The 17742-nt window shown below is 37.8% G+C and overlaps 1 protein-coding gene across 2 annotated transcripts; it reads left to right on the forward strand.

Annotated features, from left to right (window-relative positions):
- The first annotated feature begins 621 nt into the window (after positions 1 to 621).
- On the forward strand, positions 622 to 16661 carry rnf141 (ring finger protein 141). Of its 2 annotated transcripts, none has more exons than XM_069162804.1 (6): positions 622 to 713; positions 8219 to 8426; positions 9405 to 9513; positions 12333 to 12514; positions 13426 to 13533; positions 13657 to 16661. In XM_069162804.1, the coding sequence occupies exons 2-6, from the start codon at positions 8290 to 8292 to the stop codon at positions 13805 to 13807; spliced, it is 687 nt and encodes a 228-aa protein (XP_069018905.1). In that variant the 5' UTR covers positions 622 to 713; positions 8219 to 8289; the 3' UTR covers positions 13808 to 16661. The 2 variants fall into 2 exon arrangements, with proteins under 2 accessions (XP_069018905.1, XP_069018906.1); XM_069162805.1 differs by having other exon boundaries at positions 8222 to 8426.
- Positions 16662 to 17742: the final 1081 nt, after the last annotated feature.

Genomic DNA, 17742 nt, shown 5'->3' on the forward strand with positions numbered 1-17742 from the left:
ATCTCTCTCCAATGGATCTTGGATAATCTTTATGATCTGAAATGGTACTGACTAATGTATGAAGATAATTATGCCCGTAATAACAAAAATATTAATACTGCCTGAATTGTATCCGAATTTTTCTAATTATAATACAACATTTAAAAAAATTAAAAAATCAGAGAGTGCACTTTGTAGGAACCCTTAAACTGGGATAATTTAAATAAAAGCAGCAATTAAAGATACTTATATGCAGCAACAACAAAAATTCTGTAATTTCTTACAAAACTTCAATAAGGTTAGTCATAAAAGTTCGTTTATTTTGAGTTAGAAGCATCGTTTAGAAGGTCTTAAAATGCAATTTATGGAGGGTAGACCTAATTCATTTGTAGTTACAGTATCTTGCATTTTGTTGGAATAACATTTTGAAGCAGGCAAGTCCACACCTGCTTCCTCGGTGTTCACCTGCCCATACGTGTGCCTCGTACAAAGTTCGTATTTTTTCTGTTATTATTGTTATGATGACAGGAAAAACTCGATTTAGCTACACATCAACATTACTGGATCTGATAGTGTGAAAAACTGAAAATTTCAGTTAAACGAGTGACGGTATCTGCGCGACACAACAAAATAACGTCATCAACCGGCGCCGCTGTAGTGTCAACATAAACAGAGGCTAACAGCGTAGCTCGAGGTGACGTTTTGACGCCAGCTCCTGCCTCGGATGTGTAAAGGTAGGTTAGAAGAATCGGTGTCAGTCTTGCTCTTAGAGGGCCATTTTTATCTCGTGTTTATAGAGAGCTTTTGGTTTGTTGATATGCGTAGTAACACTGCTTCTCTGAGCTGAGTGCTGCTCAGGAGAATTACGTTATTGATGCCTTTAAAAAAATTATATTTGAAGTGAGGTTCATTGGTGTTTTTTTTTCTAAAATGCTGGTGTTGTAATGAACGAGCCATTGAGGTGTTTCTAAACCATTGTATTGATGCCTTTTCACGACTTAAACGGTTAGCTCTGCGGGACGTTAGGCTATCACATAATGCTAACTAGACTATGACATTTCTGGAGAAATTGCGGTGGGATTGCTGCTATTGCAGCTTCCTTTGTATGTCGCTGCCTGCTAAAAAGTTGAAGCTGAAGAGCGCTTACCATTGATTGTAAGACAATCCTGCAGTAATTTAAATGCATCTCTCTCTCTAGCTCTCTCTCTCTCTCTAGCTCTCTCTAGCTCTCTCTCTCTCTCTCTCTCTCTCTAGCTCTCTCTCTCTTTCTCTCTAGCTCTCTTTCTCTCTCTCTCTCTCTCTTTCTCTCTATCTATCTCTCTCTCTTTCTCTCTAGCTCTCTCTTTCTCTCTAGCTCTCTCTAGCTCTCTCTCTCTCTAGCTCTCTCTCTGTCTCTCTCTCTTTCTCTCTAGCTCTCTCTCGCTAGCTCTCTCTCTCTCTCTAGCTCTCTCTAGCTCTCTCTCTCTCTAGCTCTCTCTCTAGCTCTTAGCTCTCTCTCTCTCTTTCTCTCTAGCTCTCTCTAGCTCTCTCTCTCTCTTTCTCTCTATCTATCTCTCTCTCTCTCTTTCTCTCTAGCTCTCTCTCTCTCTTTCTCTCTAGCTCTCTCTCTCTTTCTCTCTAGCTCTCTCTTTCTCTCTAGCTCTCTCTCTCTCTCTTTCTCTCTCTCTCTCTCTTTCTCTCGCTCTCTCTCTTTCTCTCTTTCGCTCTCTCTCTTTCTCTCTTTCTCTCTCTCTCTCTCTTTCTCTCTAGCTCTCTCTCTCTCTCTTTCTCTCTAGCTCTCTCTCTTTCTCTCTTTCTCTCTCTCTCTCTCTTTCTCTCTAGCTCTCTCTCTCTCTCTTTCTCTCTAGCTCTCTCTCTCTCTCTCTCTCTCTAGCTCTCTATGGCTATCTCTGTTGAAGTTGTGTCAAGTCAGCTAGAATGCACCAACGGAAATTAACTGCCGAATGATTTATTATTGCAACTGTCTGGAAGAAAGATGTTGGTTAATTGTTGGCTAATGTTAGGACCTGGACCAGGTCTAATGTGGTGACTAATAAAATAAGGTTTCACAAATCAGAAACTGTTTTAAAGAATATGGAGTCCCTCTGTGATGATCCAGTCCAGGTTTGACCTGTCTGAGTACAGTACAACCCCATTGTGTAAAATATTGATGAAAACAAAATGCAAATTTGAGTTTCTATTTGGGAATCATGGACTCTGCATTCTCCAAGCCAAAGAGGAGAGGGACCATCCAGACTGTTATCAAAAGCCAGCATCCATGATGGTATAGAGAAGCATTAGATTAGATAGGACATTGCAGGCACATCTGGGAAGAAACTATTAATGCTGAACATGCAGCATCTGTTTCAGGGAAGTACTTACTCATTTCAGCAAAACAATGTCAAACCACATTCTACACGTATTACAACAGCATAGCTCAGTAGTAGAAGAGTCCTGGTGCTAAACTGGGCATCCTGCGGTCCAGACCTGTCACCCTTTGAAAACATTTGCAGCATCATAAAACTAAAAATACAACAAAGGAGACATTCCATGGTTTCAACATTTGATATGTTGTCTTTTCAATTAAATATGGGTTTATGAGATTTGCAAATTTACATTTTACACAGCATCTCAACTTTTTCAGAAATGGGGTTGTATTTTTGGACCAGGTCCCGGTCTAATGTGATCTTGGGGTAAAAACCTTTTTTCATTTTTATAAAGTAAAGGTTTCACAAATCAGAAAACAGTTTTGAAGAATATTTAGTCTCCCTGAGATAATCCAGTCCAGAGGCCTGTACTACAAAGCAGGATTTGCGGTTATCAAGGAAACTTCAGGTTAAACTCCAGGTTTCAGTACTACGAAGCTGTTTCATTTACCGGGTTACATCGCATTCATACAGTTAGCGATTTAAAAAAAAAATGTTTAGGGATCATTCAGCAGCTGCAGCTATGCTGCTTTCAGATGGATTATGTGTTTTACTTCTTCATATTTTTCTAAAATTATAGTTTTCTCCTTGTTTATGAAATATGCTGCTCTGCTTTCAGTACACTTGTCTATGTCTGTGATTGGTCAGATGCTGCAAACACCTCTTTATGTGAACGTGCAGCTGGATTGAGAAACCCTGATTTTACATAGGGAGTTGTTAACCAGCTTTGTGTGACTGTTTAACGTGATCTTGTTTGCCAGGGTTAGTTAAGACAGATAACGGATATCCTGGGTATGTTAAACCTGCTTCGTAGTACAGGCCTCAGGTTGGACCTGCCTGGGTATAGTAGTTTTGTACCGTGACCCAATCTAATGTGGTCAAGAGGTGAAAAAAAAGCAGTTAAATGTCCCTTTTTAAAATTTTCCCAAACAGATAAAAGGCTTCCTAAAATTGAAATTGTGTTTCAGACAGTGTTCAGGTTTCATCTAGAGTGTTAAAGATGCTTTACCAACATTAAGAGCTGGGAAAAACGGACAATGAGTGGCTCAAAGCTTTAAGTAACGCTAACTTCAGCGTTATCGTAAACCGACTTCCGATTCACAGCTTCCGATTCGGTACTTAAGGGAAAAGTTAAGGGAAACCGTACTTGCAGCTTTGAGCCACTCATTGTCCATTTTTCGCACTTCTTCGCAAACGTTGGCAACTAACATTGCCAACATTTGTTAGTTAGCTAATGCTAAGGTTAGCTATTGCCTTAGCTAATATTAACAGTGGGAAAAACGTTTGCAATATTGCCAAAGTGAGGTAACAGTAGCTGCTACTGTTACTTTTAGCTTACATTAGCTGTATGTAGCTGCAGTTGTAATCAGATGATTTAAGTCAGCTGCATAACTTAACACATTACTATTATTGTATGTCGAACTTGACAAACTCTCTTACAAACTCTTGACAAACTCGTTTGCTTTATTGGTTTGACGTTTGGATTAAACATGTTGTCAAAGCATAAATTCTTACATAAATAGTAGAATACAAATGCTAAAATGCTAAAATATTTAAAAAAGAGAGAAAAAAGAAAGTGATTCATAAAATCGTACAATTTTGAAACAGTTCTTGCTTTGTAAAATGCATTAACGTATTTTCCTACAGTTCTATTGTAAGGCTTTTGTCTCCACCAGGGTTTGAATGAGTCCGTTTCCTGGGAGGGCAGTGAAGTCTAGGATTATCTGAGTGAATTTTATAAAGAAGTGTTCTCTAATTTGTTCATACTTTGAGCAGCTTCTCAGAAAATGTATTTCAGTTTCAACACAATGAACACAAATTCTGTTTTTTTTCTGTCTAGCCATTGTTTTATGGCAACCAGTTTCAATGGCAAGTTTGTGATCACCGATTCTATATTTAGTCAGGGTTTGTCTTTTTACAGGATATTTTATTTGGGTTAGAAATTTTGCTAATTGAAATTCTCTGTCTAGTAAATTGTAGCATTCTACTTTATGTATGGATTGAATTTCTGTTTTCCAGTGCTTAAGATATCTTAATTTATTGTCCTTATCTATTTGGATTATCTGTTATGTATTATTATTTTTGGGATTATTAATTGTTTCTCTATCTATCATTCTCCGTCTGTCTGTCTTTTGTATTAGAAGTCTGTGTATTAGAGCAGAACACAGTTATTTGTATACCTTCATGTGTGTGATCCCGCCATGGGTGCGGCTACCTGGCAAAAGCACAGCACTCTGTGTCAAATGAACCCTCCATTGACAGATAATAGGTTTGATATGTTCCAAAGAAATCATCACCGGGTCCAAAGTTGAACTCCTATCGCCAAAAGTGCTGAACCATGAGCACTCTAAGCCTTTGCAGAACAAAATGGTGTCTTTTTATGTTTCTAGTGTAAAAGATACAGACACAAGTTAGAAAAGGGAAGGCTATTCTATTTCTTAACATTGGAATTGGATGGAAGTTGGACAGTTTTCCTGCCGATTCTCCGACAGGAGATTGGTTATGTGCCAAAAAACCTGAAAGAATAATCATATTTTTTTCTATAAAGAAAATGGCAGATGAGTCTACTTAGCAAACCCACCAATTTACCTAATGTTGAGGTGTAGTTTCTATGAGTAAGTCATGTTGTTGGTTGTTTATGTTATAGAATGCATTTGTTTATGGAAATCATTGTTATGTTGCATGTGTGCAGCTACAGGAAGTATTACCGTGGTTACTTGTTGTGACAGGAGATGTCAACCTTATTTCTGAATAAGAGTTTATTTCACTTTAGGTGGCCCTTTATTAGCTCAGTTTAGCAGAGGTTCATCATTGGGTACCCCTTTCCATAAACCTTTTACTGGTGATCATTAGTTTTTATCCTTTTTGTCCCCAGTTTACTATCTCAATGCTAATTAAAGTCAGCAAAACCATTCATACGCTGCTGACATTTTAAAATGTTATGTCTAATAATTTTTTTAATTATTTTTACTTTTACTTATTTATTACTTTTATTTCTACTTTTCTCCTTTCTTCTACTACTATCTAAAATAACTCTTTTCTATCTAATCATTTCATTAAAATTCTCCGCCCTCTTATTTTTCTTAACTCAAATACCATCTGACTTTTATTTACTTATCGATATTGGCTTTTAATCACAGGTTCATAAGAATATGTGAAGTTTGGGGTGGTGAGCATGCAACATTTATACACATGCAGAGATTTCAAATATATACATTTAAGGCACAATAAATAATCAGATTCACTAGGTAATTTTCTTTTTTGCCAAATAATACAACCCCGTCTAAGCAAAAGTTAGGATGTTGTGTAAAATGTAAATAAAAACATAATGCAATGATTTGCAAATCACATAAACCCATATTTAATTGAAAATAGACCAAAGACAACATATCAAATGTTTAAAACTGAGCAATTGTATTGTTATATAAAAAATATTTACTTATTTTGAATTTGATGCCAGCAACACGTCTCAAAAAGGTTGGAACAGGGGCATGTTTACCACTATTTTGCATCAATTCTTAACAACACTCAGTAAATGTCTGGGAACCAGTTTCTAGAGTTTTGGAAGTGAAATGTTTTCCCATTCTTGCCGGAGATAGGATTTCAGCTGCTCAACAGTTCAAAGGTGTCCATTGTCATATTTTTCATTTCATGATGTGCCAAATATTTTTCAAATGCATAACAGTTCTGGACTGCAGGCAGGCATGTGTAATACCCGGACTCTTCTACTACTGAGCTATGCTGTTATAATATGTGCAGAATGTGGTTTTACACCATTTTGCTGAAATAAGAAAGGCCTTCCCTGAAAGAGAAGTTGTCTGGATGGCAGCATATGCTGCTCCAAAACCTGTATATATTGTTCAGCATTAATGGTTCCTTCCGAGTTGTGCAAGCACTAATGCATCCTGAGACCGCCACGGACACTGGCTTTTGAACTGAGTGCTAAAACTAGCTGGATGGTCCCTCTCCTCTTTAGCCAGGAGGATGCAGAGTCCACGATTTCCAAATACAATCTAAAATTTTGATTTGTCAGACCGCAGAACAGTTTTCCACTTCACCTCAGTTCATCTTGAATGAGCTCAGCCCCAAAGAAAGGGGCGCTGCTTCTGGATCATGTTTATATATGTTTTCTTCATTGCATGGTGAGCACAGACATTTCTCCAGATTATCTGAATCTTTTAATGCTATTATGTACCATAGATGATGCAATTACTAAACTCTTGTTGTTTTACATTGAAGAAAATTATTTTTAAATTGTTGCACTATTTTCCCATGCAGTCTTTTACAGAGTAGTGAACCTCTCCCCATCTTCACTGCTGAGAGACTCTGCCTCTCTAGAATTCTCTTTTTATACTCAATCATGTTACTGATCATTTGCTAGGTAACCTCATTAGTTGTGAGATGATCCACCAGAGGGGTGTACTACGAAGCAAGTTCAACATACCCAGGCTTTCCTTGCCTCAGCTGACTCAACAAAGCTGAAACTCGCAATCAGAGATAATCTGTACTACGACGGTGGTTATCAGCTTTCTCTATTAACTTAGCTTTCTGCTTTTGGCTCTGAGCGTGTTCACATAAAAGACGAGGTGTTTGCAGCATCTGACCAATCACAAACCTGGACAAGTGTTTGGACAGCAACGTGACATATTTTAGAAACAAGGAGCTAATTATAATTTTAGAAATATATAATCAAGTTAAACACATAATCCACACTGAAAACAGCACAACTGCAGCTGCTGAACGATGGAAGGACGTGTGACTGTGTATCCAAAGTTGAGAGGCTTATAATATCACCTTACCATAAAGTGCACAGGAGGGCCTGACTAATAACATTTGCATATTTTATTAAAATAATGTATGATTAGATGTATTCTCATAACGTGTATGAACGTTTTAGTGTCATCGTTTCCCCTGCAGCTTGTAGTTGTCAAACATAGAAACAAATAAGAAATAGGCCTCAACCTAAAAACTTGATTCAAAGCGGTAGGTAAGTTTACTGTATCTTATAAGTACAAGTGCAACGCTTTAGGGCATCAATCAGTCCCTGTAGTAGAATGATATCAGTAAAAGAAACACAATGAAATTAATTTATACCTCATTAAAGTCACTGTGAAGAGACACAGAGGTTTTTCGGTCTCTGAACACTCCGCCCCCCAGACTGTCTCTCCGCACCAGGTCCACGGGATCTTCTCCAATTGGTGATGACATTTTCCGAGAGCAGTGATTGGTCAGTAGGCAATACTTTCTTAAATTTTGATCCGATATCTCCAACATAACCTGCTTCGGACCAGGTTGAGTTTGCAGCATAAGTTACCATGGTGATCTAGCCATCTTAAAAGACAGCCAGCCTCGTGACATTGACAACCCAGGCTTTAGTCTCAACATACCTCGCTAGTTCATAGTATTTCGTTGTACAGGCCTCAGGTGTTTTTTTTTTTTTTACTTTTCATAGCTTTTGTTGACCCTGTCCCAACTTTTTTTTACACGTATTGCTGCCATCAATTTCAAAATGAATATATATTTTTCATAAAACAATACAATTTCTCAGTTTCAACATTTGATATGTTGTCTTTGGTCTATTTTCAATTAAATAATAATAATAACAAATAAAATTAAAAAAAAAATAAAGATAAATTAGTCTTACAAATTTAGAGTGAATATTGACAATTAATTTGCTTTTAATTTAATCTCCACAATAGTATAGACAAGCAGTTGAGCTGAGAGGCAGTTGGGCTTTCCATTAGACCTTTGTTCCCAAAATAGAAATACAGGAGGCAAAAACATACAGCCCGATCTAGAATGTATAAACTGACTTTTATCTGTTCATGTCCCAGCAGGTTTTGAAAAAACTGAATGAGGTGCTGCCTTCTGCTGCTGCCTTTTTGAAAGCGCTGCTGCTGCCGGGATGGGCCAGCAGATCTCAGGTCAGGCGGTGATAACTCGTCTGCCTGAGAAGCTGGTGAAACACGCCGGACTGGTCCGTGACAGCGGCTACCTAAACTACGAGGAGTTTCTGGCAAGAGTGGCTGAACTTAATGATGTGTAAGTCACAGTCTGATAAGGACACATGTTCAATAGCGTAAAGGGCTTTGGTTAGACTCAAAATAGTTTCGCGCAAAAGACTATGTGGAATGGACCTGTAGAAGTATGTGATCTACTTCACTGTTTACCTTTTGGCTAGTTTAATGCAGACTGTTGTGATAAGGAGTTTCAATACTATTCCTAGTACTAATACTAATCTAGTATTTGGACCATCTTATTCCCCTGACATTTGGCACTGTTTTTGTCAATCTAATTTTAGCTTACTAGCTTTCTGAGATAGTAACCAGGAGGGAGGGTAAGGTGATGGAAACGAGTTGGTGTCACACTGAATGATGTGAAATGGCACAACGTTAATGTAGAAGTTTTTTTTGACAACAAGGAAACTGAACACACAAAATAAACTGCACTGAGTAGTTTAGTTGATGATAAATAAGAGGAAATACCTGGAAAAGTCATCGTAATAAATACTGTTATAGAGTAGGCATTCAATCTGACATTCGCCATGGTGAGAAATATATTTAACATTTTAGCCTGCAGCTCAGTTGAAAATGCTAAATTTGACAGAATCTCAATCCTGCAAATGATTTATCGTTGGCAAAATCTTTAATTAGACATGTGGAATAAATACATTTTGATGAAATGTTGCTGTTTTAAGCTTAGATTTGGTCATTTTTCCTGATGGAAGCATTCGATGTGCGTGATTAATTTGAGGACCTTTTAAAATCCAGTCATGATGTCATTTTGGTACTTTTTTTCCCCATTCATTTTAAAGAAAACATGCCTTTCAAAACCGCCGGCAGGTTGTAGGGTTCAGAGGTTTAATATAGCATTGTTTTTGTAATTTAACATGCCTTTGAGTGTGTTTGCACTCGTTGCTTTATTCATACGCTGTACCATTAACTGCTGTAGCCAACAGCATTAAAAACAATGCTAAATAGAGTTGAACGTACCCTCTCTCCTCTGCTGGATCGTTTTCAGTACGGCCAAGCTTGCTACTGGACAGCAGAAGCATCTGCTGTTTGAAGTGCAGCCAGGATCCGATGCCACGGCCTTGTGGAAGGTGGCTGTCAGGATCGTCTGTACAAAGGTGAGACTAAAGAAATCCTTTGCACATGCGAACAGAGGCATCTGCCCACACCTTTGATTTTGTGACTGAGAAATAGAGTGATGCAAGTGAAACATACACCTGCAAATTATGTTTGTGTTGGAGAAAGTGCGCTAAAGGTTATCCGGGAGTACTTTTGTGTCTTTTTCTCAAGGTTAGACCAGTTTATCGGTTCAGAGTACATCCAAATCAGACAGATGTTGGTCTTTTTAGGAAGATTAGCCCCGTTCCGATGATATCAACATTACAGAGGGAGGTGAGCATCAAATATTACCCGTGGTTAGAGTCTGACTGACAGTGGAATTTTGTATAAAACATTCAATATCGATATATGATATATGTACTGCATATACAGTATATACAAAAACATCCTGATTATCAAAATCTTTTTACAAAGACAAAAAGTGACAGTTATATAATGGAGACAGGATATTTTACTGTTCATTGTTCACACTGAAACAGTAAACTTCACTATATATATATATATATACGTACAGAAAGTATTCAGATCCCTTTAAATTTTTCACTGTTTCATTGCAGCCATTTGCTAAAATCAAAAAAGTTCATTTTATTTCTCATTAATGTACACTCAGCACCCCATCTTGACAGAAAAAAACAGAAATGTAGAAATTTGTGCAAATTTATTAAAAAAGAAAAACTGAAATACCACATGGTCATAAGTATTCAGACCCTTTGCTCAGTATTGAGTAGAAGCACCCTTTTGAGCTAGTACAGCCATGAGTCTTCTTGGGAATGATGCAACAAGCTTTTCACACCTGGATTTGGGGATCCTCTGCCATTCTTCCTTGCAGATCCTCTCCAGTTCCGTCAGGATGGATGGTGAACGTTGGTGGACAGCCATTTTCAGGTCTCTCCAGAGATGCTCAATTGGGTTTAGGTCAGGGCTCTGGCTGGGCCAGTCAAGAATGGTCACAGAGTTGTTCCGAAGCCACTCCTTTGTTATTTTAGCTGTGTGCTTAGGGTCATTGTCTTGTTGGAAGGTGAACCTTCGGCCCAATCTGAGGTCCAGAGCACTCTGGAAGAGGTTTTCTTCCAGGATATCTCTGTACTTGGCCGCATTCATCTTTCCTTCAATTGCAACCAGTCGTCCTGTCCCTGCAGCTGAAAAACACCCCCATAGCATGATGCTGCCACCACCATGTTTCACTGTTGGGATTGTATTGGGCAGGTGATGAGCAGTGCCTGGTTTTCTCCACACATACCGCTTAGAATTAACACCAAAAAGTTCAATCTTGGTCTCATCAGACCAGAGAATCTTATTTCTCATAGTCTGGGAGTCCTTCATGTGTTTTTTGGCAAACTCTATGCGGGCTTTCATATGTCTTGCACTGAGGAGAGGCTTCCGTCGGGCCACTCTGCCATAAAGCCCCGACTGGTGGAGGGCTGCAGTGATAGTTGACTTTGTGGAACTTTCTCCCATCTCCCTACTGCATCTCTGGAGCTCAGCCACAGTGATCTTTGGGTTCTTCTTTACCTCTCTCACCAAGGCTCTTCTCCCACGATTGCTCAGTTTGGCTGGACGGCCAGGTCTAGGAAGAGTTCTGGTCGTCCCAAACTTCTTCCATTTAGGGATTATGGAGGCCACTGTGCTCTTAGGAACCTTGAGTGCTGCAGAAATTATTTTGTAACCTTGGCCAGATCTGTGCCTTGCCACAATTCTGTCTCTGAGCTCCTTGGACAGTTCCTTCGACCTCATGATTCTCATTTGCTCTGACATGCACTGTGAGCTGTAAGGTCTTATATAGACAGGTGTGTGCCTTTCCTAATCAAGTCCAATCAGTTTAATTAAACACAGTTGGACTCCAATGAAGGAGTAGAACCATCTCAAGGAGGATCAGAAGAAATGGACAGCATGTGAGTTAAATATGAGTGAGCAAAGGGTCTGAATACTTATGACCATGTGATATTTCAGTTTTTCTTTTTTAATAAATTTGCACAAATTTCTACATTTCTGTTTTTTTCTGTCAAGATGGGGTGCTGAGTGTACATTAATGAGAAATAAAATGAACTTTTTTGATTTTAGCAAATGGCTGCAATGAAACAAAGACTGAAAAATTTAAAGGGGTCTGAATACTTTCCGTACCCACTGTATATATATTTATATAGATGCAGAGATTCAGCAGAACAATCTCAAACAAAAAGCCCATGTGAATAAACATTAAAAAAGACCAGAGGCTGCCTGAAAGTCATTACACAGTTAATTTTTGTCAGCCAATGATAGTTGTCTGTATTATTTGGTATAATGCTAAAATAATAACAAGACAAAGAAACCGGTTTAGGCAGATGACTGACCCACTGACCCTGGTTCTGTTGAAGGTTTCTTCCTGTTAGAAAGGGATTTATTTCCTTCCCACTGTTGTAGATTTTTCTTCTTGTTAAAAGGGAGTTTTTTTCCTACCAGCTGTTGCTCATATGGGAATTGTTGAATTGTTGGGTTCCTTTGTATAATGTTGTAAAGTTCTTTTGTAAGGACTTTACCATGTTAAGTGCCCTGAAATAACTTGTTGTGAATTTGACAAGAAGTAGACAAAGGATAAGGCTCTTAAAATGTTCAAGTCCCCCTACCTCCTCTAGAGAAATAAGTCCTGTAATAAATAGCAGATAGCAGCCATCAGTCACCAGCTTGAATTAAATAAACACCTCTGCTGACTGTCTTAAGATGACATTGGTTAAATCCAACTATTTTAGCACAGTCAGATTAAAACTGCATAAGTACATACATAACATATACTACACCAGTGTGCTGTGTAAGTCATGCGTTTGCCTATGCCTCCTCCCAGATCAACAAGGAGAATGGTATGGTGGAAGCGTCACGGATAATGAACCTGTATCAGTTCATCCAGTTGTACCGTGACATCACCAGCCAGGCGGCGGAGGTGTTGGTGGTGGAGGGGGCCACTGAGGGCCCGTCTGCTCAGCTTCCTTCCACGGACTCCTGCCAGGCCAGCATGTGGATGGGCAGGTCAGTGCACAGGAAGTGGTTCCTGAACTAATCAAAGAGCCCAAGAAGAGTACAGCACTTACCACAGTTTATGGTTAATTAAGTCTCATCCTCATTCTGGGTTTCACACCAAAGATCTTCATGTGCATTATACACTTACAACATTTACAAAGGCTTTTTTTTTTATTAAGGGTTTAAACTGAGTAATTTTGGGGGTGATTCCACCTGGGGTTAGGAGCTGTTTTTTGTGGATTTCAGGAAACAAAATAATTAACCCTTTTTTAGTTTTGAAAGGTTTCATGAGGAAGAGCTGATTGCCAGTGTTTCAGTTACCGTCTCCTCCTGCCCACCATCTTTAAAAAATATTGCAGTTCAGAGTGTCTCTCAAGTGCACTTAGACATGTTGGCAGATGGAGCTTGGAATATTACCACCAACCCTGTGATTGATGGCTACCACAGTTGGATTCAGGAGTTTGCCAAAGCAGATACGGTTGCTCTGTGCTCTGTGGATGTGTAACAAGGAAATTGTTTGGCAACACATTGGCCATAATATCTTTACATGATTGATTTTTGTTCCATTCTTACCACAGGTTCCTCTACTGCAGCTGGGCTACAGACAATGGGCTCTTTAATGCCCATAGGCTGCATGAATGATTCATTTTATGACTTATTTTGCTGCAGAATTACTATTTATCCTACCCTGGAGGATTTCCCATCCACAGGAGAGACTGGCAAAAAAAACTCTCAGGCAAAAATTTCATGCATTTTTATAACACTGAAGGGTTTATTTTTTAGGCAGATCCTTCGTCTGCAACCCATAAAGAGTCATTCAACATAAAGCCTTTCATTCCAAAAGTAGATTTAGAAGAAGTGGTGCCTTCCTCCTTAGAAAATTAGAAGTTTATCCCTTATTTGTATATGTTTCTGTGCAGAGTGAAGCAGCTGACTGATGAGGAAGAGTGCTGCATCTGCATGGATGGAAAGGCCGACCTCATCCTGCCCTGCGCACACAGCTTCTGTCAGAAATGCATCGATAAATGGTGAGATTACTTATTTAATTTATCTTTATCTTTATTTTTTCATTATAAAATCAATACATTTTGTCACCGAAAGGTTTTGCTAACTAACCAGTAATTTTTACACCCACTCTTGTGTTTCTGCAGGAGTGGGCAGAGCCGAAACTGTCCAATATGTCGTCTACAGGTGACCGCTGCCAACGAATCATGGGTAATGTCTGATTTCCCCACAGAGGACGACATAGCCGGATACATCCTCAACTTGGCTGATGAGGCAGGCCACCCACACAGGCCTTAACGCACAGAACGCTGAGCCATATCAGTCGACTTTACACTTTACAAACACAAAAGTAATTTTCACTAAGGAGATTTTTTTTTTTCCACCTAAAAAGCAGAAGAAACCTGCACAGTTTTTTCTCCTTATGTTGTTTGTGACAGATTCTGAAAATGAAAACCTGTCCCTTTATAAGTCCTACAAATCCCCCGATGCTCTTTTGTAATTCAGGTATTGTAAATGTGATGCTTTATGGGAACTGTGTGTAATTTGTTGTCTAAAGTAAAACAAAATCTGTAATTTTATGTTGAAATAAATTTTAATCTTTTAACACACAGAATAGCCAAAAGTACAGCTCTTACAGTACTAACGATTCAACCAACATGGCTTGTCATTAACAAGGCCCTTTGTAAAATAAATCCTGGTATGAGTTGACGTTGCCTTTCATTAATATGAATGGGACAGAGGCAGAAACAGAATAGGCGAGCTCGGATCACCCTCTCGTATTCAGAGAGACTTGATAAGTATGATTCATATTTATATTCTTTTGACAATAAAATATATATACTTTGACATTTTCAGAAATAAGCTTGTTCACTTTCTGGGGGGAGTCAGATGAGATGATTGATACTGCTAATGTGTTCGTCTGTTATAAGTCTACAGCCAGTTAACTTCGGAAATCCCAAAGACAGGAAACAGCCTGGCTCTGTCCAGTAGGAGCAAATCATTCTATCAGCAACTGTAAGTTTTGCTGATAACAGAAGTCTAAAAAAGGAAATCCTGTCATTTTAAGGGTTTATATGCCAGACTATTTAATGGCTGCCCACAGTAGCTTCATGGAGTCTCTTTTGGTAGCCTGTGAGCAGCTTCGGGCCAAGAAATAAACTGGTACATAATCCAAATGGAAGTTTTGTATGGATTCAAAGAACGACATGTGACATGTTAATTAATGAGCATAAGAGCTGTTAAACTGATTTTTGGACAAAACTAGGATACAGCAGGTGTTTCACTCTGCTTGTAGCATTTAAGTCAGGGTAATGGCCATGACCTTACAGTGAACATACAGACATGAGATTGGTATTGATTTTCTCATAAAACTCTCAGGCAAAAAGCATATACACATATTTCCCAAAAACTTTTGCTTCCAGTACAAATTAAAGACCCCAAACATGCACCTATTTTGTGCAAGCTGTAAAAGCCAAATTTATTTTTCCACCCATAAAGCAGTTATGTAGTCAGTGAAACGTAACCTTGCATGTCTCTTCTCCACATGACTTGCCACGAGTCATGTTATGTAAACTTGTCATAAACTGATGTTCTAATGCAATTTGGGACTGACTTTTGGGACAGGATGACATTTTTTTCATGATTTTAATGACTTGGCTTGTGTGTCTTCACTCTTAGAAATAACCTTCGTTTGACAGGCACTGTTGTCATGTTTTTACTTTATTTTGTTTATTTTTCCATAATTTAGATATGAAGATTATTTCAATCTGATTGCTGTCAAACTACTGTAGGCTACTCTCAAAAAGCAGCTATTATTTGCTTTGCTTTGTAATGCCAGTAATTAAAAGAAAAAGTAAAAAAAAAAAAAAAATAAATTATCTAGAGAGGCAGCTCAGTTAGAACTGACATCTTGTAGGATTACAGCTGTGTAGAATTTAAAACTATGAAATAGTTTTCTTTTGAATTAGTATTTCTGTCCTGGTTTCTAGACCTGATAAATCACCAGTGGCACTTCCAGTTTGGACATGGTTGTGATCCATGCTGAAATATTTCATAAAATGTGAATATGTATGAAACTTAATTTTAATTTGTAATACTGTATGACTGAAATGTAATGCTTTATTTGAAGTTGTATTGGGATGAATTGCAAAATCAGCTTTTTTGTTGTCTGACATTCAGTGAGTTAATGAGTTTTGCATTGAATAACATTCAGATATTTTAACCAGTTTTACCCAAGTATGACACAGTTAGTCTACATTATTAAGTAATGTGAATAACTTTTACATTTTAAACAGCGCTCTTTTACTGAATAGCTGTTTGGTTTCTGTTCTCTTGACACACTATAAACCTGAAAATTGATGTGACCAAAAGTCATTTTTGGTTGTTATTGCTGACAAAACAAGTAGCTTTCTTGGTGTTTGTGGACTACAACAAACAGATAGTTTTACCTGTGTAGAAAAATCCTGTCACATCAGCTTCTCAGCTTCTCAGCTGATGTGACAGGATTAAAGTCTCAGACACACCAAAAGATGTGCAGCAGTAAAAGACATCTTTCATTAAGCTGATCAGAGTCTGATCTCGTGGTTGCATGACCACACGGTCCATTTAAAGTTGATCTCAGAAAATATTTCAAGGCATATCACTATAAAGCATCTGATCCTCCATGCACACTATGCTTGTGATGCCCCAAACACACAAACTGCTGTGTAATGTGAGGTTGTAGCCTGAGGTGGAAGCATTATTCTACAACCTCATTTCTAAAAAAGTTGGTACACTGTGTAAAATGCAAATAAAAACAAAAGCAATGATTTGCAAATAACATAAACCCTTATTTGATTGAAAATCAAACAAAGACAAAATTTTGCTATCAAATTCAAAAAGATCACATATTTTTCATAAAACAATAGAATTTCTCAGTTTCAACATTGTTGTCTTTCTTCAATTTTCAATCAAATCATTGCATTCTGTTTATATTTACATTTTACATGGCATCCCAACTTTTTGGGAAATGTGGTTGTATAATGCTGCTGACTTGAGTCAGAGAATTATTGAATTTGTTTACTTGCAATGCTCATTGAAAGGAGGTAAATAAACTGGAAGCATTCTTACTGTATTATCCTTAATAAAGAGATACTCACTTTTTTGCACTTCATGACTTTGTGTTCAGATTGATTGAAAGGTTTACGCACTACTCTGCTTCCTTTTCGGTGTCTTTTATCTTTTGTTGTTCATAAATTGTATAATTATACAGTCTATATATATATATATGTGTGTGTGTGTGTAAAATATATATATATATATATATATATGTGTAAAATATAGTATATATACTCCACAATTTATACAAGCCTTTTCCATATAAACAGGAAGACTTATGCAATCAAAACCTAAATGCTGTAATGTATCTATGATGTTACATAACATTTATGTGCAATGTTTTTCTTTTTTTATGATCATTTTGTTTTGTTTTTATTTCATGCATCATTTCATCCCAGTACTGTGTGATTTGATTTTAGAGAACATCGGCAGTAAAGCAGTTATCCTCACATGGAATAAAACCTACGCCCTGGGATTTTATAATCATGAAATATGACTCTTATTATTAGGATCCACAGTCTTGCTGGATTCATTTCATTACAAGTTGGAGGTCCATATAAACACTTGCAGCGTTGGATACAAATACATTAGATTTTTCAAATGACATCTATGAATGGTGGATTTAGTTTATCTAGTTGCAATACATATTCTGGTCACCAGAGGTACAATTGAGCAGGACTGCTGTTGGTAGAAGAGGATGTTTTTGTGCCCTATATCTGAATTTTGATGTTTCTTATTTACAGTGCATCTGGAAAGTAGTCACAGTGCTTCACTTTTTCCACATTTTGTTATGTTACAGCCTTATTCCAAAATGGATTAAATAATTTTTTTCCCCTCAAAATTCTACATACGATACCCCATAATGCTAATGTGACAAAAGTTTTTTTGAATTTTTTTTTTGCAAATCTATTAAAAATAAAAAAATGCAAAAAATCACATGTACATAAGTATTCACAGCCTTTACCATGACACTCAAAATTGAGCTCAGGTGCCTCCTGTTTCCACTGATCATCCTTGAGATGTTTCTACAACTTGATTGGAGTCCACTTGTGGTAAATTCAGTTGATTGGACATGATTTGGAAAGACACACACCATCTATATAAGGTCCCACAGTTGACAGTGCATGTCAGAGCAC

This window comes from Embiotoca jacksoni, unplaced genomic scaffold (assembly GCF_022577435.1).
Source record: "Embiotoca jacksoni isolate LCO1_2020_lvr unplaced genomic scaffold, fEmbJac1.0.p SCAF_3, whole genome shotgun sequence".
In the NCBI taxonomy this organism is placed as follows: Eukaryota; Metazoa; Chordata; class Actinopteri; family Embiotocidae; genus Embiotoca; species Embiotoca jacksoni.